At 42.4% G+C, this 25,245-nt stretch overlaps 2 protein-coding genes across 3 annotated transcripts; both read left to right on the top strand.

Moving 5' to 3' along the window:
- The first annotated feature begins 165 nt into the window (after nucleotides 1-165).
- TMED2 (transmembrane p24 trafficking protein 2) lies at nucleotides 166-8,860 on the top strand. 2 transcript variants are annotated; one of them, XM_051972658.1, is made up of 5 exons: nucleotides 166-458; nucleotides 3,109-3,301; nucleotides 3,708-3,728; nucleotides 5,989-6,096; nucleotides 7,319-8,860. In XM_051972658.1, exons 1-5 carry the CDS (start codon nucleotides 279-281, stop codon nucleotides 7,441-7,443), a joined length of 627 nt encoding a protein of 208 aa, XP_051828618.1. In that variant the 5' UTR covers nucleotides 166-278; the 3' UTR covers nucleotides 7,444-8,860. The 2 variants fall into 2 exon arrangements, with proteins under 2 accessions (XP_051828618.1, XP_051828619.1); XM_051972659.1 differs by lacking the exon at nucleotides 3,708-3,728 and having other exon boundaries at nucleotides 172-458.
- Nucleotides 8,861-12,763: 3,903 nt separating this feature from the next.
- DDX55 (DEAD-box helicase 55) lies at nucleotides 12,764-24,976 on the top strand. Its single transcript, XM_051972655.1, has 14 exons — nucleotides 12,764-12,936; nucleotides 13,638-13,688; nucleotides 13,794-13,880; nucleotides 14,516-14,607; nucleotides 14,687-14,749; nucleotides 15,408-15,557; nucleotides 15,828-16,017; nucleotides 17,626-17,708; nucleotides 18,997-19,128; nucleotides 20,099-20,191; nucleotides 21,331-21,445; nucleotides 22,546-22,714; nucleotides 23,360-23,652; nucleotides 24,158-24,976. The coding sequence occupies exons 1-14, from the start codon at nucleotides 12,829-12,831 to the stop codon at nucleotides 24,335-24,337; spliced, it is 1,806 nt and encodes a 601-aa protein (XP_051828615.1). The 5' UTR covers nucleotides 12,764-12,828; the 3' UTR covers nucleotides 24,338-24,976.
- The last annotated feature ends 269 nt before the right edge of the window (nucleotides 24,977-25,245 follow it).

Genomic DNA, 25,245 nt, shown 5'->3' with positions numbered 1-25,245 from the left:
AGCCCGAAGAACGCGATTTGTCTACTCGGGGCCGCCGTCGGCGGCGTAAGGGAAGGCGGAACCCGACTGATCCTCGGCGGCCACCGTGCAGCCGTTACGTGGCAGTGGCGCCGGCCCGCCAATCGGCGCCTCCCGCATCAGTGTCCCCTCCCGCCCTGGGTGGCAGCAACCGGAAGAGGCGGAGGCTGAGGAGGAGGCGGCGGCGACGGCGGCTGAGGAGGCCGCAGTCCCGGCCCTAGACCCCGTCCCCCGCCAGGCCCCGTGCCCGCTCGCACGCCATGGTGACGCTCCCGGAGGTGCTGACGCTGCTGGCCGCGCTTCTGGCCACAGCCTCGGGCTACTTCGTTAGCATCGACGCGCACGCGGAGGAGTGCTTCTTCGAGCGGGTCACCTCGGGCACCAAGATGGGCCTGATCTTCGAGGTGGCCGAGGGCGGCTTCCTGGACATCGACGTGGAGGTGCGCGCGCGCGCGGGGCGGGGCGGGGGCGGGGCGCGCGTGGCCGGCGGCGGAGGCGCGCGCCGAGGAAGGGGCTGGGGGCGTCAGGGGTGGGGGGGTGACCCCCTTACCTCCCCGTAACTCACTTCATGGACCCTCAGTTTCCCCACTTGTCACCTAGGGGTAAGGTGCCCATAGGCCGGACCTCACCGGAGCGTGGGGTCGGTCCGACCCCAGGTTGGGCGGCCCAGGATGACGGGTGTCGCCGGCCGGCTTTGGCCCTTCTCTATCCTTTTGCCTCTTTTCCTTTCTCCCTTCTCACCTCTTCTTCCCCTGTTTCTCCTCTTCCCTTTTCAGCCCCTTCACTCTTCCGTGCTTGGTTTCTCCTCTCCAGGCCCCTTTAAAGTTGTCTGTGTGTGAACACGTGAGTGAGGGGCTCACAGCAGCCGGGACAGACACTTGTCCCCTACTTTCCCCGGGGACCAGCTTGTGCCCGTGTGCGGGGTCCTGTCCAGACCGAGGCCCCGATCGTCTTTGTGACCTTGTGGGAGTCATGGTCCTTTCCTCAGCCTCAGTTTCCCTGAGGTTGACCGCTGGTCCCCAGGACCCTGCCAGCTGTGAGTGATGGGGGGACCCTGCCGAGTGACCCTGAAAGCAGTAACCCGATACTGAGCCTAAGGGAGAAGCCCGCTGCGAGCTCGGTGCCAGCCCCCGTGCTGGGCCAGGCTGGACAATGGCCTGGAGGACAGCTGCTTCATAGCAGAGCCCAGGAGAGGACACCTCATAGAGCCGACGGGGTCCTGGGGTACCTGGGTGGCCGGGGCAGCTGCTTCGTACAGCGTTAAGAATATTGGGGGCAGCTCGTGAAGGAACAAAGAAATTTTTTAAAAATTGTGCTTTTCACGTTAAAGGATTACTTAATCTCCTTAAAAACGAATTGTAATTTAACACTGAAGGCTCATAAATGATCACAAGGAATTAGAATTAAAGGTGATTCTTTTTCTGGTCATTAGAACAGAAACAGAAAACAGGAACAGACTAAATTCACAAAAAGTCCCCCAAAGCCACAAAACGTTTCTGCTTGGCCTTTTTGTCCTGGCATTTTGAATTATCTTTAAATTTAAATGCCTTAAAGCAGTTGAAAAAATTGGATTTATTTTCTCTTTGACATTAATGGTTATAGTGTCTGCTGTACTAAGAAGGCCTAAGAGAATTGGCTATGATCTACCTTTATCTTGTTTTAAAAAAAAAGTTTCCTTGGGCATTATTGTTACTATCAGCAGTACACGGGAAGTGCCTGTTCTCTCTGTTGGCACCTTGCATCAGTGCCTTTGTCCCAACCTCTGTCCTCGTCTGAACCATCCTGCTTCCAGGCAGGCCCTTTGTCAGTTTGTTTCAGTAATAGCAGCAAACATCTCCATAGCACCTACTGTGTGCTTTACAAATGTTATCTCATTTGATTCTAGAAATAAGGTGGGGGGGAGGGAAGGGAATTGAATGGGGCTGTTATCTTTTTTAGATGAGGAAACTGAGGCAGAGGTCAAGTGAATCACCCAAGATCATACAGCCAGGGAGAGCTGGATTTGAACTTAGTTCTGACTGACTCGGTGTATTTCATCAACACTCTCCCTTTACTTCTCATATGGCTGCTGAAATTATCTTTGTAAAAGTTGGGTTAGACCATATTCTTCCTGCTCAAGAATCTTTCATGGATTCCTTTTGCGTCAAGGATAAAACATAAACTCAGGTTCTTCCCAGTCTGGCTTCCCCCACCTTTTCTGGCTTAATTTGCACTTCTACCCCTTGTCCTTGTTCCAGCTAAACTGGCTTTCCCTGATCCTTTTCCTCTCCAGCTTCAGAAGATTTGTGCAGGCTTATTGCCCATTCCAGTAACGGACTCTTTTCACATCTGCATTTTAGGCTCATTAGCCTCTAGTTGCTTCTCAGTTGCTGCATCTTGTGGAAATCTTTTCTTGAGTTTCTAGTTGTCAGTGTTTTCTCTGTCTCCTCATATTCTCTTGTATCCCCTTGTCCGCTCTACACTCTATATCCCCGATAGAATGTCAGTTTCTTAAGAGCAATAAATCTTTTCTGTTGCAAACGTCTGTTGAATTAGTGATGCAAGAAGATCGGAGAATTGGGTGTCAGTCTAGCCAAGGAAATAGTTGGGAAATCCTAGATTCAGAGGTGGAAAGGACCTTAGCATTTATTTATTTTCAGGTGCTTCATTTTTCAGATAATCTACATCTCAGAGAAGAACAGGTCATCTGGGCTCTAGGGCCATGATACTATTATTATTATTATTAGCATATGGTACTACTTTACAGTGTGGTAGAGGAGAAAGAATATTGGATTTTGGAGTCAGAAAACCTTGGGTGGAATTCTGCTCTGTTACTTATTAATGCTGTGACCTTGGGAAATTCACTTTGTTTCCAGGCCTCAGTTTGCTCCACTGTAAAATTATGGGGTTGGATTAGATTTTATCCAACCAAGATTCATTTCAACTCTGTGATCCTATGATTTACTTTGGGAGATGATAGCAAAGCAGACGTTGTCTTATATATTCTGTTTTCTTAGTAGATTTCCCACCATTCAGATAATTATTACTTTGATGATTTATGAATTTGAAACTTGTTTCAGGCTATATTGTTTTGTTTCTTTCCCACTCCAGATTACAGGACCTGATAATAAAGGAATTTATAAAGGAGACAGAGAGTCCAGCGGAAAATATACTTTTGCAGCTCACATGGATGGAACTTACAAGTTTTGTTTTAGCAACAGAATGTCCACCATGACTCCCAAGATAGTGATGTTCACTATTGATATTGGAGAAGCTCCAAAGGGCCAAGACATGGAAACAGAAGGTGCGGAGAACCCTTGAATGAGAATGTTTACATGATGCTCCTTTGTTTAGGGGTAGCAAACCTTTTTGCCTATTCGAATAGAATTCTTGATTAAGTCCTCTCTGACATTCTTTTCAATATCCCTATTTGGGCATTTTGGTGAATTAGCAGAATTTATGTTAATTACTTAGTTATTAAATCTTATTCTCTCCCTCTCCTTCCAGCAAAAAATTTGCTTTTTGAAAGCATTTTTCCCTGGTCAGTTCCATTTAATCAGTTCCAACAAATAGTTTGTTTCTTGGATAATTTGTTCTTCCATTACCATGCTAATACTGGTCTGATCTTTTTGTTTGCCATTGTATAAATGCCTAGTTTATCTGCAGCTCTTTGTTGGGTACCTATGTTTATCTCTTCCGCTTTTCTTTAGGTGGTGGAGATACCTGGGATGGTATGTGGATTGCTTTTTGACAGCTCATTAGCCTCCTGTCTTTTGCATACATTCATTGACTAATGTCTAATTTGTGCTTCTCTTTTTTTCTAACCTCAGTTTGTTGGCATGAGAATGTTTTTTCTTTCTTTTTTCTTAAAATACAAAAAACTATTCATGATTAGATCTAGGGATGATTTATAGGAAGATTTTCTTTTTTTGTTGACATGGTCATGCATTTTTGAGTTTATTTGAAATAATATTATTTGGAATATAAATCATTCATCATTTAATAATGTTTTATTTTGTTTCTTTAAGATTAATGAGGGAGGGATAAGTTAATATAAACCTGATTTATATCAGTTTACAACTGATTTGTTTACAACCTGATTTAAGTTGACTTGCTGTTTTAATGAAGATAAGATGCGTGTGAAGTTTTATGGGCTTGCTCTAACATGATTAAAACCTTTTTTCCTTTAACTTTGAGGCTTGAGTGAATAGGAAAGATAAGCCCCAGCTGTTTTAAATGGCTTTATATCTTATATAGAACCCTTTCTGCAGCTGTTTTTCGGGGCAGTGGCAAAAATCTATCCTAATCATTATTATCAGTTATCACTAATGAGCTGCCCGGCAGTGAGACCCAGAGTAGTCCTGGTGTTATTAGTTGGGGGGAAGAAACCAATCTACTAGCAACTAAGGCTCCCATTGTGATGGAAAATTATTGTGCATGTGTGTATAACTTTAGGCATATGCTGGTGTTTTTTCAGCATGTCTCAAAAAACATTAGCATGGTAACCTTTGCTCTCTTATGGAGCAATCAGGAGGAGTAGCAAGAGATTGTAATAAGGGTGAAATGTCTCAATTGGATTTCTTGAAGGTCAGTATTAGTGATTGGATTTTTCAGGCAGTGGCAGACTCTTTACAACTTAGATGTTTACTCTTCAGAACCTTTTTTCATGGTGTGGGACTATCTATTCTCCAGTGAGAAGTATGGGTTTGAAAGTCTTTGTCTTTTCCTCTCCATCTTGCTAGAAGATGGCCCTGTATGAGTAGTTTGGATATGTTGGCTGATGAATGTGAACAGTGAATTGTTCTCAAATAATCCTTTAACATAAGAGCTAAAACCCTTGCTTTTGCTTGTTAATGGCAATGAATGGTAGCTGCCAAATCAAGCCTTCCCCTTAAAGGTTCCATGTAGTGCATTGGACTCTCTGAGCAAAGCCTGTGAGAAGGGTCTGATTTATAGCTCCAGCATTATATGGCTGGCAACTGCCCCTCTAACAATACATTTATTATCTATTGTGTTTCCTACCCTGTTAGGATGATTGGGCATTCAAGCTCTGTCCTGTTGGATCTTACATTTCTTTGCAGAGACTCCCCCCAAATGCTCATTTTTTAAAATAGTACTGTTGTTTTTTTACTTTACTACTTGCCATATAATCGCACTACCTGGAAACGAGTAGTTTTTTCCCCTTCAGAACTGATGTTAATCCATATATCCCATGTTCATTCTTGATCAAAGGTGTACTTGGCTGAAAAATCTATTCCCCTGAGAACTTGTCTCCTTATTTAATTATTGGTTATTACTCATTGTATTAAAATTGCTATTTTAAATATTATAGAGGAGTGTGTGAGGGGTTTCCAAATAGTCCATAGTGCAGTTTTTTGCTCTTTTTAGAGGTAGTTCTTAACTTTTAAATGTTCTATTTCTGTTGCTTACAAGTTGATACTGAAGCTTTTAAGATGTGGAAGGTATTATCTTAAATGTACTAAAATCATACTGCTAGTATACTTTGGGACCTTAAATATTTTTTGGCTTTCATTGAAAAGCAATTGCCAAAAAAAGTTAAGATATTCTTGGATTCCATAATATTAGGGTTGTTACCCTCCCCGTTGAGTTTTTTTGTTTCTTGGCCTTCTTTTGTTAGCTCTTTAACATCCACCTAAAAACAAATGAAAATTAAAAAAATCTAAGGAAGAAATCAGTTATGAAAACCTTCCATTGGTAAGCATTTTATAATATGGCTGTGACCCTTACTGGTCCAAAGAGATTCCTTTCATCTGAATGACTCTGCTTTAGGGTATACTCTGAAGATTAAGTCATCCTCAGGAAAGTCTAGCCTTTTTTCAAGATGAAATGTAGAGTGCTTCAAATTTTTCCTGAAGTTGTATGACTCTCCTGGCCTTTCCAGAAGTATTTTCTAATTTTGTAAGCCCCTGTTTTTTCAGACTGTCAGGAAGAAATCTGTTCTAATTGTTCTTTCCACTTTTCCCTCTCTAGCTCATCAGAACAAGCTGGAAGAGATGATTAATGAGCTAGCTGTGGCAATGACAGCCGTAAAGCATGAACAGGAATACATGGAAGTCCGGGAGAGAATACACAGAGCAAGTAAGTGGGTGCAATAACTGTGGCAAACCTGTTCTCATTTGTGACTGCAAGAGTAGAGTGGGGGAGAGATCTAGTAGTTCATTGGATTTCAGCAGCTTGAATGTCAGTTGTGTCTTTTTCACCTCTCATGAAAAGTTGTGGTCATCTGGGTAATATTTTTTTGTGTCTGTGGCTGCAGACAATGGGGCTAAGCCACTGAGGAGTTTCTTATTTCCTCAAAAATGCCACAAATCCAGGTGAGTAACTCAGCCATAATAGTCTGAAGAATCCCTCCAAAGTTTGTTGAGTAGTAAACATATTTCCCATCTCCTTTTTGATAGCATAATGTTGGTGCTACATACATGCAATTGTCAGTTGTTAATTAACCATGAAAAAGCAATCAACTTCTATAGAACTGATAAAGAGACTTTTGTCTACACCAGAGCAATCTTTCAGGAAAGAAACATTCCTAGTGCAGATTTGGCACCTTTTCTTTTCTATAGGAAAATTTATTTCAATTTACAGCAATCAACTTATAAAGGAATTTTTAGGATACCATCTGCTTTTGAAATTTAGTGTGTCAGAGGATCAAGGACCAGGCAGGTTTGTCTGGGGACTTAGAGGAGAGGATGGAGCAATGAGGGTTAAAGGGCTTTCCCTACAGTCAAACCTGAACACATTTTCCCATTGAAAAGATCTTCTAGAGCACAGATTGGGCAGAGGTACCTCTTTTCCTTCTAGAGTCCTAAGACTGGGGGGGATAGAACCTGGAAAACCTAGTGTGTTCCTTATTTAGTGAGGACTGTCATCCTACCTATCAGAGCTTCTCTTGAGAAAAGAAACATAGTTTCCCTCTGTTGGGAGGGTCAAATACTTGGTAATTCCCAGGAGGGAACTCTCCAAGGATATAGAAATATTGGTGATTACTTTAGTCCTTGCTCTCAGTGTAGCTGGAATGTGGGAACTTCTGCCCATTCTTGCCTCCAACATCAATTTTGCTCTCAGCTTTTCATATCTCATCATCTCCCTCTAAATTTCAGTTTCTTTATCTATAAAATGAAGATGATCCCTCTTAAGCATCTATCAAATCAAGTTTGTTGAATTGACTGGAAGAAAAACACAAAAAGTCTGTTTTTCATGGCCCTTTTCTAGTCTATTGATTGGTGCCTGTAAAAATCAGGATTATTGATGATGCCTCTTTTTAAAAATTCAGTGATTCTTGTTCTCTTTTGCTTCCAAACAGTTAATGACAACACAAACAGCAGAGTGGTCCTCTGGTCCTTCTTTGAAGCTCTCGTATTAGTTGCCATGACATTGGGACAGATCTACTACCTGAAGAGATTTTTTGAAGTCCGGAGGGTTGTCTGAGAAGGCTTTTCCTGATAATCCCAAACTCCCAGTTCACTGTTTACCAAACATCTCGGTCACAACGATGTCATGTAGTTTCTCAGCTTTTGTTTTCTGAACACTCATTGCTTCTCTTTCTTCCTCACAAATAGGTTTTAAAAACACACCTTCTTAGCAAGGCTGTCCTGACAATTTTGACACTTAATTGGCATAACTTCTCATTTGAAATCTGCCTCCAAAACACAGGGCATTCCAGAGCTCCAACACCATAAATGAAGCGTGAACTACTCACATTTGTTTGTTCTGTTTTTATTTTTCACAATGAAATGCAGTTTATTCATAACACAATACTAAGGCAAATACAGTCTTTTACTAAAAATGATTGTACATGTCTTTGGATCTCTAAAACCTGCAGGAAAAAAAATTAGTTCTATGAAGTACTAAGGAATGACAGATTAAATAATTAAAAACTGTCTCCCTAGCCAATGGATAAAACCATTTGACTTTGTGGCACATGCTATTATAACTGGGTACTTGTTTTTCATTTAGGATAGTTTTTATTTGACAAGTCCACAAACTATATTCTCCCCTAAAGAAAATGGGAATATTTTAGACCCCAGGACTTAGCCATTTGTATTCAAGTATAGAACATGTGGCTAACCAAGCAGTTTTAGTTTCTGCTTGGCACTCTGATGTGTCAAGCCAAGGCTGGAGGCTATTTGCAGCAAGTGGTAGTCTTTTTTAGCTGGTATGTCCAGCTCTCTCTCTCACCCTGTGTTGGCACTTAAAATGTGTCTGTAAATCTACTTTGGGAAAATCTGGACTCCTCATGCCAAAAGGTTAAAGTTCTACTCTTGGGTGTTAATTGCAATGTTATACAGCCACCATTTATTTGATCAGAAACAGTGGTTTTTTTGGCCACTGGTTAGCTAAAGTTGATTGAGCAGACTTCTCAGTACTAGGGTTCTTTTTTTTTTTTTCCTTTGCTTGTCTTTCATTTTAGGCACATGTGAATTTTTTTTTGTATGAAAAATGACTTTTTCTTGGTCTTTGATAATGGGTTGACAATTAAAGCATCTGTTTATGGTGTGGGGCTGATCCAAGGATTATGTTGTGACTGATGTATATTAGTTACTTGTACTTTTTTTGATCTTTGCAAGGGGGAAAACTACAAGTAACGAGTTTTGTACTATTAATTTAAAATTTGTTACAGGTTTTCATGTTCAGAGTAAAAAGTTTTTTGACTTTGGGCAAAATTCTTGCAGCAGTTTATTAATAAGGTGAGAATTTTTTCACCTTAGTGTAACTGTTGAATGCCAATTTTATTGTGTGTAAAAACACTGCAAAATTAAATACAACGATGTAAATTAAAAATTGGGTATGTATCTAATTTGACCCAGGTCCAGAAAATAAACAATTCTTTAAAAAAAAAAAAGAATCCTTAGTATCCGGGGTTTATTTATTTATTGATTCTGTTAATCCCACTCACCTCTAGTATCTCATTGGGATTATGGGGGGTGGTAGTGGATGTGGCCATGGGTTCAGAAGGCTATACCAATGGTGCTGTGGACCATCAAGCTGGAAAGATTTCAGGATTGTACCTGGTGATAAAAACTGTTTTTCAGGGACCATTCTCACTTTAGAGCGTGCGTCAGTTGGTAGCTTCATGGTGTAGCAGGATCATGTTCTCCAGTAGCTCGTTGATTTTCCCATTTGATGAAATTGGATCTTTGAAAGGCTGAAGTCTTAAAAAATGGCCTACTGGGTAGCTAGATGGCAAACTGGATAGAGAACTGGCTCTGGAGTTAGGAAGACCTGAGTTCAAATACTGTCACAGATATTTTCTAGCTGTGACTCTGGGCAAATCACTTAGCCCCAATTGCCTGCTAAAATCAAAATTAAAAAAAAAAAAATGTCTTTGATAAATGCCACAATTTTACTTTTACTGAACTTCAAAATTTTTGTGGTCTTTGAATAATGGGAGCTTAGTTGCTATAAAAGTTAGAATTTTCTGCAGGTGTGTTTATAAGCTTGACTTAAAAGTTCTGCTTGCAAATTAATGGCTTGAGAATATAGAATTGTAACCATTCCAGCTCATAGTTCATAGTTGGGGTTAAGCAATCCAGTACATATACTTAGTTTTCTCTTTCTGTAGATGGTCATTTTTCTTTTCTTTTCTTTTTTTTTTTTGAAGATTGCCTTTGGAACCCTTATCCTGTAAAATTTATTTAGAAAGCTGTTTTTACAGAATGAACAGGCTTATTTGGGACATTAATCTACAAGGAAGAGAATAATTGCATTTATTAAGCACCTAATGTGTGAGCACATACATTGTGTTGAACACTTTGTAGATATCTAGTTTTATCTTACAACAATCCTGAGAAGTAGTTGCTGTTATCTACATTTTACTATTGAGGTAACTGAGACTTAGAGTCGTGAAGTGATTTGCCCAGGATAGCTAGAAATGGCTAAGGCCAAATTTGAATTTATTCCTAGTACTCCATTGTCCTGGGATGAAATCAGGCTTATGAGCTTAGGACTGGACCAGATCTTCAAGGTCTGCTCCAACATTCTCACTTTATACATGATTAGGCACTGAGACTCATGTGGATAATTTTACATGAAGGTCACATTGGCAAGGGATGGTACAGTCAAGATTTCAACCTCAGATCAGCCTGGCGGTCCAGAATGTTTATGAATGAGCACAATTTATACGATATGCTGTTTTCTACATTTTATTTATCCTTTTTTGGATCAAAAATTTGCCAAAAAAGTATAGATTTTTGAACCTTCAAAAGTTTAAGTTCAGCTTCATGTTACAAATGAGAAAACAGATCCAGAGAGTTTAAATACATTTGAGTGATAGTAAAAGATGAGGGATCTAGAGTCTTAAAATCCTCTTTGTTTTTTATATGGCTACTCCTTTGCTTTATGTTCTGTTTGAATTGGGTATTCCTGGGGGTGGTATGGATCACTGGGCAGACCTGGGGCCCAGGAAAGGGCCAAGCAGCTATGGATTGTGGGCAATAAATGGCCTTTCCTCTGTTCTTGATGGTGTAAGAGAAGCTATGATGGCAGCTCTCTTATCTGCCCAGATGTGCCAGGGAGTTGGCCAGGGAGAAGCAGTGGGGAAGATGGAGCCTAGGATACTCTGTTGTGGGGCCACTGCTGTTTGTGTTGGCTGTCACAGCTGAAAGTGCTTCTGAGAGCAGCCCTCCCTGTAAGGTGGGCAGTGCCAGGATTGTCACTCCCATTTCACAGAGGAGGACCCACAGCTGTTTTCAGAAGCAGGCAAGGTTATGTAGTCCAGATCCTTTACCATCAAGGGACACAGTCCCAGAGGGAGAAGAAAAAAATAAGTAGATTGCCAGCTCAGTTTGAACTGCCCTGTGAGGGGGCAGAAGATGGGCAAACTGTAGTGAAAGTGTGGGCTGGAGGGCATAGGGAGGCAGTGGAGTTGTTTGGGGGAGGTGTAGAGAACGGGTGATGTAGTTGGACCTGCACTTGGGGAGGTCACTGAGCTGAATGGTGTGGGGAGAGCCTGGAGGCAGGCAGATCCACCAACTGGTGAGATATTCCAGGCTTGAGGTGAGGATGGGGGGGCAGGGGACCTACCACTATTGGAGGGGAGAGAGGGGTGTTTTTGAGAGACGTTGGAGGCCTCAGCAGACTGGCAACCGAGAGGATGGGGATGCCCTTGATGGAAGTTTGGAAGGCAAGTGAGTTGGGGAAAGGGAAAAAAAATCTGTTTGGGGACAGATTGAGTTTAAGATGTCTGCAGATAATAGCCAGCTGGAGATGTCAGGGTGGGGTAAGATTTGAGAGTCCACAGCATAGAGATGATGGCAGAATCATGGGAGCTAATGAGAGCAATCCCCCAGTAAGGCTCCCTGGTCTGTGGTCTGGTAGCCGGGAGACACTCGGAGAGGATGGTGTCACTGTTACTTGGAAAAGAGGACCAGAAGAGGCGGTGTCAGAGCACGGGAGGTCACGAAGTATGAGGACTACCAAAAGGCCCTTCGCTTTGACACCTAAGAGATCGTTAGGAGCTTTGGAGGGGAATGAAGATGTCGCAAGTCGTACAGCGAGGAGTTAAATGTGAATAGAGAGCGGAGGCACCCGGAGCCGGAGAGGTGTAGGTGACAGCAGGGTGCAGGTGGACGAGGGGCATACGTGGGCATGTTTGTCGGCAGCAGATCGATGGTGAGGGGATAACTGAAGGACTGAGGCAAGGTCAGTGATGAGTGTGAGCAGGCTGCACCCCTGGTGACCCAGGAGTAATGTAAGTTACCAAAGCACGTATGGAAGAAATGGATGGGCTGGTCTCAGTAGTAAGGAGCTTGTGTTCCACTGGAACCCCAAAGCAGCCGGGGAGCCCCACCGCAACCCGTGCGTCTGGGTGGATTTAGGGAAGAGGAAGAGGATGAGTGGAGGGCTCGGGGCCGGGCGGCTTGCGGGCTGCGATCTGCAGATGCAGGGATGGTTGGAATACCGACATCTGGGATCTCACTGCAGCCAGGAAAACCGTCTTAGAAGGGAAATGGGCTGCTGGGAGGCGAGGGCTTTGCCCCTCACTGGAGGTCTTGGAGCCAAGTCCGAAACAGTTTGGTCTGGCTTCCTTGCAACGGGAAGAATGGTCGTGAAGCGCTTTCTCGATGAAGGTCTCACGGGTTGGAAGCCACGGATCTGAGACTCGTCCAGACCCAGTTTCCCTCCCCAGAATGTTTCCATTTGATCGTGGAATTGAATTTGGGATTTTTAGGAGCAGAGAAACGTTCGTCTCCCTTTGGGCACAATGAGCCTGGGGTGCGGAGAGTTTAGTAATTACTTCTGGCGTGCAGCGCTTTGAGGCTCCCCCACGGGGTTGGGGGAGGGGAAAGGGAGGCAGGGCAGTTACTGACCCCACTTTAGCAGGGAGGAAGCTGAGGCTGAGGTTAAATGACCTTCCCAAGAGCACAAAGCAAATCTGCACTAAGACTGGACTTGAACACGCCCTGCGGGCGGCTCTCTAGCTGCACAGCCGGTTCCTGCTGAATTCTGGGGGCAGAATTAAGTGCCCGGCCAACTTTCCGATTACGCCCAAGAACTACAGGGACTTTCATCGGTGCGGCTAGTACGGGAGCTCCAGAGGCCTGGGGCCGAGCTGCCACTGGAGGCTGGGGGCGGAGCTCACCTCGGACCTCGTGCTTCGGCTCCAGGCTGCTCGCGAAAGCGGTAGCCGGCATTGTCGGCTCTGCGCAGGCGTAGCGTCACCTCGACCCGGAACCTTCGGCCTTGGTGCGGCGCGCTCCGCGGGGCCATTGAGAAGCGTCCCCGCCGGAAGCGGATGTGGGCCGCGGGGGAATGAGGAGAGCAGCTGTCTACTACTGAGCTACCGCCGGTAGTAGCGGCTGTGGCGGAGTCGGGATGGACCATGTGACGGAAGGCGCCTGGGAGACGCTGCCGGTGCCGCTACACCCAGAGGTGCTGGCGGCTCTGCGCGAGCTCGACTTCCCCCGCATGACGCCCGTGCAGGTCGGTGAGCCGGGAGCGATGGGGAAAGGGGAGCCGCCCCGTCCGGGCTGCCTCTGCACGGATGCCTCGGGCGGCGTCGAGCGGGAGCCCCAGGAAGGGACTCCCGGCCTTCTTCCCCCGCCCCGCGGCTCTGGTTTGATCCCGAGTCTGAACTCGGAAGCTTTTGTCTTTTAAAAGCCGGGGCTTGGCGGGCTCTGTCCGGGGACTCCGGCCGCTGTCAGTGGCCAGCCCGCGCTGTGGAGCCTTCTCACGGAAGGCTGCGTGGGGCTGTAGGACGAGGTGATGATGTCACTTTCTCCTCTGGGCCTCAGTTTCCTCACCTGTCGAATCCGGCGTCCGGACTCGTGTAAAGTGCTTTTGACAGAGTTATAGCAAACCCGAAAGTGTGAAGAGCCGGGCATGGAAGGCGGGAGGGGGCGGAGGCAGACGTCTGTGTCCAGATGATTAATGCCTTTGGGCAGAACGGCTAGAGCATCCCGGGCCCGTGGTTTGTGCCCGAGGAGAGAGCTGGCAGCCTCGTCTCATGAGAAGGAGCAAGGGCCAGCGGCACCGTAGGAGCCTCCCACGGCCTGGCCTTCCCCACTGACTTCGGTGGGGCACTGGTCAGTTCTCTCCCCAAGTGGGACGAGGTAATCTCCAAATCTGCCTTTCCTCCTCTAAAGTTCTGGGTGTTTAAATAGTTCTTTCTTCTTTTTCTCTAGTCTGCAACCATACCGCTCTTTATGAAAAACAAAGATGTGGCTGCAGAAGCTGTGAGTATGCTCTGAAATCTCTGCCCATCTTTCCTCAGGTGCTTTTTTACAATAGAGAAAAGACCTTTGACTAAAGAACTCCAAATTTTTTTGTTCTATATATAGGTCACAGGGAGTGGCAAAACACTGGCTTTTGTCATTCCCATCCTGCAAATTTTGCTGAGGAGGGAAGAGAAGTTAAAAAAAATGCAGGTAAAATGATACTTGTATCATTGGTCACCATCAGTCCTTAGCTTGGATATTGTAATCCCTGCTGAAGGTGTGTTGTGCCCTGGGCTTGGTTCTTCTGGAATACACTTGCTGCATTATTTTGTGCTGTCATCTGTGTGCATGTGAACTGGGGACCTCTTCTGGACTGTGAACCACATGTGTAGGAACTATATCTTGGGTGAATTTTGATTTCTCTCCAATAGCCAACATTGTGTTCTACACATTGAGGCTCAGTAAATCACATTGAATTGAATTATATTGAATGTTGGAAGCCTATAATAAATGGTACAATTTGAGTCATAGCAGCCGTTGAAGCAGTGATATATATGGTTCTTGTGAGTTTCTCCATTATTGTAGTTTCCTTTAGCATGAATTTTGACAGATGTGTGAGAAGACTTGATACTGAGCATTGGTAGTGTAGTTGAGAGCTATATAGGAAGACCTGCCTCTAAAATAAGTATGATCCAAGCTTTGGTCTTCACCCCACAGGGTAGTTGTGAGGATGGGATGGGGTACACGCCTTAAGGACTTTATTCTTTAAAATGTTGGACATGTCAGTTATTATTAATTCCATATTGTCTGCTGTATAAAGTCAAAGATTTTTTACTGCTGTGTAGGTTGGAGCTATCATCATCACACCCACAAGAGAGCTTGCCATCCAGATCAATGAAGTGCTGCTACATTTTTCTAAGCACTTCCCACAATTTAGGTACCTTGCATTTACACTATTAATTAAAAACAGATTCCTATTTTGCCTGTTTTTCTAAGAGTCTCGTTTCTTATTTTAGCCAGATTCTTTTAATTGGGGGTAGGAACCCAGGAGAAGATGTTGAGAGGTTTAAAGAACAAGGGTGAGTTGACTTTATTTATCCCTTTCTTTCCCTTCACATTCCTGTACATAGGTGGAACTACTGTCTCATTTGATGCAGGATACCTCACTCCTCCCTCTCCTGGGGCCCAGCTTGCTTCTTTCTTACTCTCTCTCCCTCTTAGTAATTTTATCCCCAGAAAGTTTTCCCTTTTGAATTTATATTTTTCTACCTTTCTATAAGGCCCCGAAGATGAGTTCTTTTTCAGGATAAGGTTGGCATAGGGCAGGAGGGGAAGGGGGAGACTTTCATTCCTCTTCCCACTTTCTCCCCCTTCACTCTCCCTCTAGAGCTCACCATGTTTGAGGTACAGATTTATCCTGTTGGCTTGCTTTATTTGATAACAAATCATAGACTGGATATTATTATTATTTTTGCCGAGGCAATTGGGGTGAAGTGATTTGCCCAGGGTCACACAACCAGGAAGTGTTAAGTGCCTGAGATCAGATTTGAACTCAGGTCCTCCTAACTTCAGGGCTGGTGCTCTATCTACTGTACCAACTTGCTGCCCTGACTGGGTATTATTTTTTTAATTGGGCTTAGATGAATATTTGAGCGTGTAAATTTCCTTGGGTTCTTTGGTCATACTGCTGAGTGCTGCAAAAGTCAAGGGAGACCCCATTTCTTTTTCTTTCCTAAGTGGAAACATCATAGTTGCCACTCCAGGTCGCTTGGAGGACATGTTCAGGAGAAAGGCCGAAGGTTTGGATTTGGCAAATTGTGTGAAGTCCCTTGATGTCCTAGTGTTGGATGAAGCAGACCGTCTTTTGGACATGGGGTTTGAAGCCAGGTACTTTGGGTCAGAACAAGTCTGAATTAGCCTTCATTTTTTTCTCTTGCTTTTTGATTAAGTCCTCTGTTGTCATTTTAAAATGATATCAGGATTAAGGTTGTTGGGATTGCTTGATGTTTTGAATCTTCTGTGAAATTTTGGTCTCAACTCTTTCTTTGTCTCTTTGGATTGAATTTTAAAAATCTTTCTTAAAGCTTCTGCCACTTTTTCAGAAGCATTACTGCTTCATTGTTCTCAGGATGCTGACTTTTTGGTCTCTATTCCCAGTATAAATACCATTCTGGAATTTTTGCCAAAGCAGAGGAGAACAGGCCTCTTCTCTGCCACTCAGACTCAAGAGGTTGAGAACCTGGTGAGGGCTGGCCTTCGGAATCCTGTCCGGATTTCAGTGAAAGAGAAGGGGGTGGCAGCTACCAGCACTCAGAAGACCCCTAGTCGCCTGGAGAACTACTACATGGTGAGGAACTTTCCAGGCTTCGTAAAGGGACCCCTTGGCTTTTCTTAGAAAAATTCTAGGGATCAGGAATGATGGATGAGACACATTGTGGAATTGGCTTAGTGTGCCTGGAAAATGAGACCTGCAGCTTGGTACCTGCGTGCATCGTTTAGATGGGAGAGCCTGATGACTCTTTTCAGTCCATGAGTTGTTTTTTTTTTTTTTTATTCATTCAGCCATTACTCCTTTCTTGGGTGCCTACTGAATAAAAGGCGATAATTAACCCTCAGTGCTTGAGAGCCCTTTCTGAACAAAGTCCTTGTTGTGTCCACATTCTGCGGAGTGGGGGGGGGGGGGGGAGAGGGGAGTAACAACCTGGTTTATGTGATCTCTCAAGGAAGCTTTGGGTGAAACGCCATATGCTCTGCTGAGCAAGATCAACATTATTTTGAATATGGGTCTGGCTATGGGGATAGCTAGGATTGACAGTTTCTTTTCTTATAAGTTTTTGTTTCCTGGCTAGACTGTGGAACTAAGATCTCTAAGTCAGAAAGATGCTTTTCCTTTCTGGTAAAGGTTTAATTTAGATCCTGCAGCTCCACCTGTTGGCTTTCTTTGGAGATGCATGGTGACAGCTTCGTTTGCCAAATATTTTCCAGTTATAGATTTCCCTGCCCTGAAAAAGTTACCATTTTAGTGGAGGAGGGGGAATGTGATATGTGATATGTGATATGTGATATATGGAATTTTAGATTCTCTCCCTTCCCCTCAACATCAGTGTTCCCTAGTCCTGTCTATTTTCCAGGATTTGAAGGCCTGTTGTGCAAAGAGGGTATGACACATGTTTTCTTTGATGACATTTCTATGAGGCAAATGGATGCTTTTTGTCAGGATGAGCTTTTTCTGAATCAGAGCTGTCTAGAAGTAGGATGGGTCACTTCCAAAGATAGGGGTTTGGTGGGTAGGTTAGGTTTTATCCAAAAGTGATTCCTTTTCAGGGATGAGGTAGCTGATGGGTCTCTGGGACTCCTTTTGTGTTAAGATCGTATGATTTTATGATATACTACGAACAGGAACTTCACACTTTTTTGAGCATTTATTAAAAATTTGGTGCAGTTATATCTGGAACCTGGAGGATGTATCTGCAGTCCATGATTCCTCTTTCCATGCTATGACTTTGCTTTAATTTCATTTTGACCAACAGTGGTACTTTGAATTCTGTGCTTAAGTTACTAAGGAAATGGCTGATTAACATTCCATCTGAAATATCCAGTGAATGGGTGAATTAATTCCCTTAAAATCTGTATGGTGGAACTGAAAAACATAATGGAGAAAATTTTCTAAAAATTAACTCACATTTTTATAGCCTTTTCCTCAGAATAGCCCTGTGAGGTGCAGGGATTGTGATCCCTATTTTACAGATAAGGAAATTGAGGCTCAGAAATAAAAAAGGGCTCACCCATTGGTATCAGAGAATATTTGTCCTTTGATAAATCTGACTCCATGGTTGGGGCTCTTTCTACTGAATTTTGTTTAAAGTTGTCCTTTTTAAATTTTTCACTTAATTTTCATTTTAAATTTCTTTCATTTTTCATATCATTTAGTTTTCATTCCTTTATTATTGTGCAGGTCTGCAAAGCAGATGAGAAATTTAATCAACTTGTGCATTTTCTCCGAAATCATAAGGAAGAAAAACACCTGGTATTCTTCAGGTATGGCCCTTGGGTTCCCTTCAGTTATGACCCTGGGATTGAGTATAGTACAAACAGTGATCCAGCAAAAGAGTGTTGTAGGTACAGGAGATTCTCTCCACAATAGTATTGGCCATGGTTTCAAAATGGAAGTCAAGAACAAGTTTGTAGAAGTTTGCCTTTATTCTCTTGACTCAAACCCAGCTGTGGTTATGAAAGTTTATTATGTGTGCTTTGTACATTGCTTTCTAGAAATGGAGAACAGCTGCTGTTTTAGGAGAATCTCATGGTTAATTAATTCTCTACAAGTAGGGTTAAGGACAGCTAGATGGTGCAGTGGACTGCAAGATCTGAGTCAGGAAGATTCATCTTCCTGAATTCAAATCTAACCTCAGACACTTCCCAGCTGTGTGAGCCTGGGAAGTCACTCAATCCTGGCTGCCTCAGCTTCCTCATTATAAAATAAGCTGAAGAAAGAATGGCAAATCACTCTTAGTGTTTTTACAAAGAAAACCCCAAATGGGGTCATGAAAAGTCAGACTTCACATATCAACAACACAAAATTCCTATAAACAATAAGAAAAAAGTGTTGTTTGAGTAGAGGAAGCGATTAAAAAAAAGTCAGTCTTGGAATCTGGCCTTGATGATTGAGTAAGAACATCTGATTGGGAGACATTGATTTTAGTCTTTGGCTTTGCCCACATGTTGGCCCTGTGAGCTGAAGGGCAGTCAGATAACATCTCTGGACCTCAGTTTCCTCATCAGTAAAATGAGAATGTTAATATCTGCTCTATGTCTTAATATTATTGAGAAAATCACATGACAAAAACGTATGGGAAAGTGCTTTGAAAACTAAAATGTACGTACACATAAGGTATTATTTTGATGATGGTGAGTTAACATTTTAGTTGAGGTAGCTTTCTATTTGGAGTTCAAGAATTTTGATTTGAAGACATTGCAATTCCCCTACAAATCTTAGCTACAGAGATCAGAATCTTAGTGTTTTAACTCTTAACAGAACACATTTGTCATCAAAGGACTTTAAACCCTTGGCCCAAGAGACCAAGTTCTGAAGATTGGTATTGGGAATTGTTTTGTATTTGCCACTCTCTCATCATTAGAAAGAGTCTTTTAATCCTTATATCATTCCTTTGTTATTTATTTTGAAAATTTTAAGTTTGAAAAGTAATAAATGGGAGTAAGTTTATTTCTTGATATCTTCTCCTGTCAGTTTTATTTCAGATAAATAGGAACACAGATAATGTCATAATTTTAGGTGATTTTTCCTTTTTTGTTTTGGTCCCTACAGTACTTGTGCCTGTGTGGAATATTATGGAAAGGCTCTTGAAGCCCTGGTTAAAAATGTAAAAATATTGTGTATTCATGGGAAGATGAAATATAAACGCAATAAGATATTCATGGAGTTTCGTAAACTGCAAAGGTAGGTTTTCTTCCTTTAAGATTTCACTCAATCCCAGAAACAGAAAAGATACAGAACTTAGAAGCTGGTCATGATGGGACAGGAACTCTATATTACAAGGTCCTGTTCATCCTTGTGGATGGCTGGCCCCTTCCAGCTGAATGTGTTCTCACTGTGGCTGCCTATAGGGTCATTCTTACACATTGGCAGTTTGGACACTGAATAATATTTTATATTTTGGGCCTGAAGGTACTGCCACATATTGGGTGATACTTTTTAATTTGAGGGGAAAAAATGTTGCTTCTTGTCTTTGAATGACTGTAAAAGCAGAGGTATTCTTTCTCCACCCTCACTTATTAAATTGTATGATCAATAATCACATGTCTGGAATCCATGACAATTTTTTACAAGCATCATTTGAGGTTTGACACTTGCTTGTAGTCAGTTTCCTGACAAATAGTAAGTGAGCAGTTAGGCTCAGTAATTGGTAAGAAAAGGCTTTCCCTAAAAAACCTAGGGCATACTCTATTTGCCTTTCAGCATGCATGTTGTAAATCTATTCTGAAAAGGAATGAATACTACATTGTCCCCATTACTTATTGTCATACGGACCTTTGTCCTTGAGCCACATTTTCTGTGGGAGTTGGATATTTTAACCAATTTTGTACTGTTGAAGCAATGGAATTTTGTCAGATTCTTGAGATTTTCGGAGGAAAGGGCCCCCCAATCTCGAATATAGGGCTTTATTCATTTGTATGACAGGCTCTAAAGATGCCTTCTGTTCAGTCAGGCTTCTCTTGGGATTAGGAAGTACATTTTTGCTCTTCAGATTACTTTTGTTCCCATCTTAGACTCAGTTAATTCTGACAAATGTTTCTATGACTTTGCATTCTTTACACAGTTTCTTGTAAAATGAATACTCACTAAGTACTGTTTGGTGATAATGAAGCTAGTTTTTAATTGTAATTAATATTTTTTTTCAATTTCACAGTGGTATTTTAGTGTGCACTGATGTGATGGCCCGGGGGATAGACATTCCTGAAGTAAATTGGGTTTTGCAGTATGACCCACCTAGCAATGCAAGGTACATCTTCTTTCAGATAATGACTGTGAAAGCATAGTATTTGGTGATAATGTTGCTTTTTAAAAAATTGGTATTTATGTCATGAATGATGTAGTGGTTAGAGAGCTGACCTCAAATTATGGAAGCCCAACCCACCACCCACACACACTGACCTCACTTCTAAGAGGGTTGCCAAAACCTCTGTGGGTCCAGGAAGTTAGTTTATTGGGGAGAGTTCCCTTTATCTCTTGAACTCACAGTCTGGTCCCTGTCCCTGTCGCACATATATCCAGGATCTGTTAGTCTAGATAATTCCCGGTATTTGCATTTTATTTTCTTTCAATTTTTTTTCCTTTTTGATTTGATTTTTCTTGTTCAGCAAGATAATTGTATAAATATGTATGCACATATTGGATTTAACATATATTTTTGCCATGTTTAACAATATATTAGATTACTTGCCATCTAGGGGAGATGGTGGTGGGAATGGGTGGAAGGAATTGGAACATAAGGTTTTGCAAGGGCTAATGTTGAATAATTACCCATGCAGGTTTTGGAAATAAAAAGCTTTAAAAAAAAAAAAAAGTTAATTCCCAATGCTGATGTTTACTGCAGGCCATCTCTAAGTTAGACTCTAAGTCAGCCCAAGTTTCCTCAGCTAATAAGTGTCAGGTAATTGAACCCAGGTTTTCCTGTCTCCAGGACTGCAACCTCTCTTTCTCAGGTTGTGTGGCCTCTATTACATATGGGAGCTAAATGTGATCTGAACTATAGTCTTCCTTTTGACTCATGGGGAAAATGGCCTTTTAGCAGTGTTCCTTATTGTTGTCAGTAACTTTCTCAGATTGGTGCCCACAAAACATAGTGTTGCCAGCTCCTGGAAGGCTTGTTACAGCTGTGTAAGGAGCCCTGTTTTCCCTTACTTTCTCTCTTACCCCCTTTTATAACAAAGATTTAAAAAAAAAAAAAAAAGAAAAGAAAAATTGAAGCAAACCCGTTGAGAGATGCAGCACGGGGTGGGTGTAGGCAGTGCCCCTTCCTTCCCCCAGGTCCTTGTCTTTGGGACCGTGGCTGGATCCTGCAGCCAGATAACTGTCCCTTTTGCGGCCCTTGGGTTCCTGGTCCCGCTCACTGGATCTCCGCCCCTCTTGTTTGTTCAGCGCTTTCGTGCATCGCTGTGGGCGCACAGCCCGGATCGGCCGGGCCGGCAGCGCCCTGGTGTTCTTGCTTCCCATGGAAGAATCCTATGTCAATTTCCTTTCTATCAACCAAAAGGTAAGTTGTCTTCTCTCTCCTCTGCCCCTGAGCAGCAGGACAGGTGAGGGGAGTGAGGGAGAGTGGTCAGGGTTGGGAGCTGAGGGCTCTGCTCACCAGAGGGCTGACTTTAGCCAAAGCCTTGCTTAGTCCGAGTCTGTGAGATGAGTGAATGGGCCCTTCTGACATTCAAGAGGTTATTGAGACTTCAGGGTGATAGGATTGAGTGCTGAATTTAAATCTAGAAGATCTGGATTCAAATTCTGACCCAGACCAAGGTAGTTCCATCATCTCAGGCTTAGTTTCCTCATTTGTAAAACAAGGTAGCAGAACAGCGTGGCCTCTGAGGTCCCTCCAGCTCTGAATCTCTGGTCTGGCCTCCACCAAGATTACAATCCTTCCTTTGGGAGAATAGGACCCATCCACCGATGACAGGTAGCTTCCATATAAAAAAAACAGAGCCCCGGGGGTCCTTGCTGCCTCAGAGGTCAGGCTTCCTGGAGTGGGAGGTGGTGGGCCATTTTGGATGGATTCTAAAGGGCAAGCAGGGATTCAATAGGGAGGGAAAGAGTGGGCACAAGGGGACATGCCGGGCAGAAGAAGAGCAGGAGCAAAGAAAGGCAACTGTGGGCAGCTCCGGATGGGTGTGGGAGTGTGGAGAACAGAGAATGTCCAGTGGGAGGGAGGCCATTAGGTCATAGAATGTCAGACCGAGGGACCACCAGATACAGAGCACAAACATGAACTGTGTTTGAACAGGTCCTTTCCATGCCTCTCATGTATAGTGGGGGGAGCCTTATTCTTGCCAGAGACATAAGGACCTAGGTGACCAACTGGGAAAAACCAGTGGAAGAATTGGTTTTTTTAAATGATTATACATATTTTATAGGCCTTTGTTTGGGGAGTTTTTTTTTTGTTTTTTTTTGGAGAGGGAAAGTAGGAGGGAGAATGAAAAAATGCTTGTTAATTGAAAAATCTCAGAAAAAAAAAGGAATGGTTCTATGTACATTTAAAAAAAAGGAAGGGCAGGGTTTGAACTGGCATGTCCTGTGTGAGGAAAGGGTGCTTTATTGGGACACTATTAGATTCAGGCTCAGTCCTGAAGGCTGTGATTTTGGCAGTGTCCCCTGCAGGAGATGAAGCCGCAGAAAAACCCAGCTGACCTTCTTCCCCAGCTGAAGTCAATGGCTTTGGCAGACCGAGCAGTATTTGAAAAGGGGATGAAAGCTTTTGTGTCTTGTGTCCAAGCCTATGCAAAGCACGAATGCAATCTCATCTTCCGATTAAAAGGTGAACTTTTGCCATTTTATTTTTGCTCCCACCTCACACATGTACTATTTTCCCAAATGTTGCTGTTGTGCTACCCTCCATGTTAGTACCCTCCATGTTGATACTTTTTGGGTTAGGAAAACATATTCTTGGGTTTCAGGTAGAAATCACCCACAGAAATAACAACAGCAATAATGACAGTAGCAGCATTTATTCAACCTCTATGTTCCAGACGTTGTGCTAGGTGCTGTACAAATATTATCTTATTTAATCCTCACAACAGTCCTGTGAGGTAAGTGTTGTTATTATCCCTATTTTACAGTTGAGGAAACTGAGGCAGAGGTCAAGTAATTTGTTAGAGATCACATAATTGGTTAGTGTCTGAGGCTGGAGTTGAAATTAAGTTTTTCTGACTCCAAGACCAGGACTTTAGCCACTGCTCCATTAGTTTCCTCATGAAATAGAAAGTCATTGTCAACTTGATTTCACCTGAAATTGACTCAGATTTTGGTAGTTTATTTAAAAAAAAAAAATATATATATATATAAAGTATTTTAATTTCTTCAAAAACATTAAAATCTTTGGTTTCATTAAGAAATAAAGCTCTATCAAGATACAAGGCGTTTTTTCCCTCCCTGATTGTGACTAATGTTGCTTTTTATTTAGATCTAGATTTTGCTAGTCTTGCCCGAGGTTTTGCCCTATTACGGATGCCCAGGATGCCAGAGCTAAAAGGAAAACAGTTTCCAGATTTTGTGCCTGTTACTATTGATACAGACACTATTGCCTTTAAAGATAAAAACAGAGAGAAACAGAGACAGAAATTTCTAGAGCAACAAAGAAAAGAAAAAAAAGAAAATGAAGGGAGAAAGAAATTTGTCAAGAACAAAGCCTGGTCAAAGCAGAAAGCCAAGAAGGAAAAGAAGAAAAAAATGACTGAAAAGAGAAAAAGAGAAGAGGTAGAGTATATAACTTTCTGTCAATTAAGTCAAATGTCAATTCACCTTTGAATCCTTGAGCAAAATACAAAGTATGCTTGTGAGAAAATCGTTTGGACAGATATAGGCAAGGGCTTAAAATTCTTATACTTTTTACATTTTGGTGACATTTCTGGTCATTGTAATTTTTGTAGTGAGCAAATTAATTATTATGTGGTGACAGGTAATTATAGTTTTTGAGGGGTGTATACATATAATTTTAAAGCATGACTCATTGAGACCAATGTTAGTTTTAGAAGATGGATAAGGAAACATCATCTCAGTACTATTGAGAAAAGGGGTAACTCTGGGGCATCCACTTTGGTCTGGTTTGGGATTTTAGGTGTGTATGGGTAATGGAAAATGGCCATGCCACGACAAACAAAAAGCATTCACAAACCTTTAAAAAGTACATAGGCCATTTGCTTCTACCACACATTTCTTTTGTGGCATTTAACTAATAATCATTGGTTCCTTCTGCTTCGAGGATTTTGATATTGAAGATGAGGACATGCAAGAGCTGCTCAATGATACAAGACTCTTGAAAAAGTTGAAAAAGGGGAAAATGAGTGAAGAAGAGTTTGAGAAGAGATTGTTGGCACATGACAAAGGCAAGGCCCATCTTGAGCACTTGGGGTCCTCGGATCTGGACGGTGATGACAGCTGACTCCCTGAGGGCCTTGTGCCCCTACACCAGTGGAGGCCACACTCTAACAAGTTCCAAGAAGGACATGGTGAAGGGTGGTGAGAGGAAAGGGTCTCTGTCTCAGGTGGAAATTTTGGATATTCTTTATACTTGCTTGAAAGAGGCAAACTGTGAATCACAAACCCAAACATCTCATTTCTGCCTCCACTTTTTAAAGTCTGACTAAGGGGAACAAATAACACTTTTTGTGTGTACATAAGAATGGATATTTATTTTTAAAAGCCATTTTTCTATAGCTTTTTTGCAACTGGTTTAAGAAATAAAGCTAATAACAAAACACTTGTCACTTATTGTTATAGTTTTTCTATAACCTTTAACTCTATGGATGTTGTCTCTGGATTCACTATGGATTTTGATTGTGGTGGGGCTTACATGCAGTAATTTTATTTTGAAGGTGAATATTTGAAAAGTTGAATCACTTTTCCCAGGGACAATTATTCCAGAATATTTATCTTGACTTCATTGGTTTCATGTTATTTCTTTAATGTAGCAAGATTGTACATTAACAAAGCTAAATATTGCACAGTGAGCTTTATGGCTTCTTATTGGAGTTTTATTTACTTGCAACATATTAAAAGTTGTCTATTTTATCCAAAATGACTTTCTTGAAAGTTTAGTACTTTAAACTTTGCTTAGCACAGGGATTCTTAACTGGAGGCCTGTGAATTTAAAAAAATATTTTGGGTACAGCTAGCTGGCGCAGTGGATGGAGCAGACTGACTCAGGAGGAGCTGAATTCAAATACTCACACAGTTGATATTTTTAGCTGTATGATGTTGGGCAACCCACTTAATCCTGATTGACTCACACAAAATGATTGTTAATTATTTCGCCAATTGATTTGCTTTGTTATTTTGTATATTTTATGC

The sequence above is a fragment of the Antechinus flavipes genome, chromosome 1, assembly GCF_016432865.1.
Source record: "Antechinus flavipes isolate AdamAnt ecotype Samford, QLD, Australia chromosome 1, AdamAnt_v2, whole genome shotgun sequence".
NCBI classification, from domain to species: domain Eukaryota; kingdom Metazoa; phylum Chordata; class Mammalia; order Dasyuromorphia; family Dasyuridae; genus Antechinus; species Antechinus flavipes.
The sequence above is the reverse complement of the archived record's forward strand: the minus strand, read 5'-3'. Positions and strand labels throughout refer to the sequence as shown.

Bases quoted from the DNA above. Each gene is read 5' to 3' on its own strand.
- TMED2 (XM_051972658.1), top strand. From the start codon at position 279: ATGGTGACGCTCCCGGAGGTGCTGACGCTGCTGGCCGCGCTTCTGGCC. The intron at 3,302-3,707 runs GTGCGGAGAACC...GCTTTTCTTTAG, and splicing joins CCAAGACATGGAAACAGAAG to GTGGTGGAGATACCTGGGAT. The intron at 3,729-5,988 runs GTATGTGGATTG...TTCCCTCTCTAG, and splicing joins TGGTGGAGATACCTGGGATG to CTCATCAGAACAAGCTGGAA.
- DDX55 (XM_051972655.1), top strand. From the start codon at position 12,829: ATGGACCATGTGACGGAAGGCGCCTGGGAGACGCTGCCGGTGCCGCTA. The intron at 13,689-13,793 runs GTGAGTATGCTC...TTCTATATATAG, and splicing joins AAGATGTGGCTGCAGAAGCT to GTCACAGGGAGTGGCAAAAC. The intron at 14,608-14,686 runs GTACCTTGCATT...TTCTTATTTTAG, and splicing joins AAGCACTTCCCACAATTTAG to CCAGATTCTTTTAATTGGGG.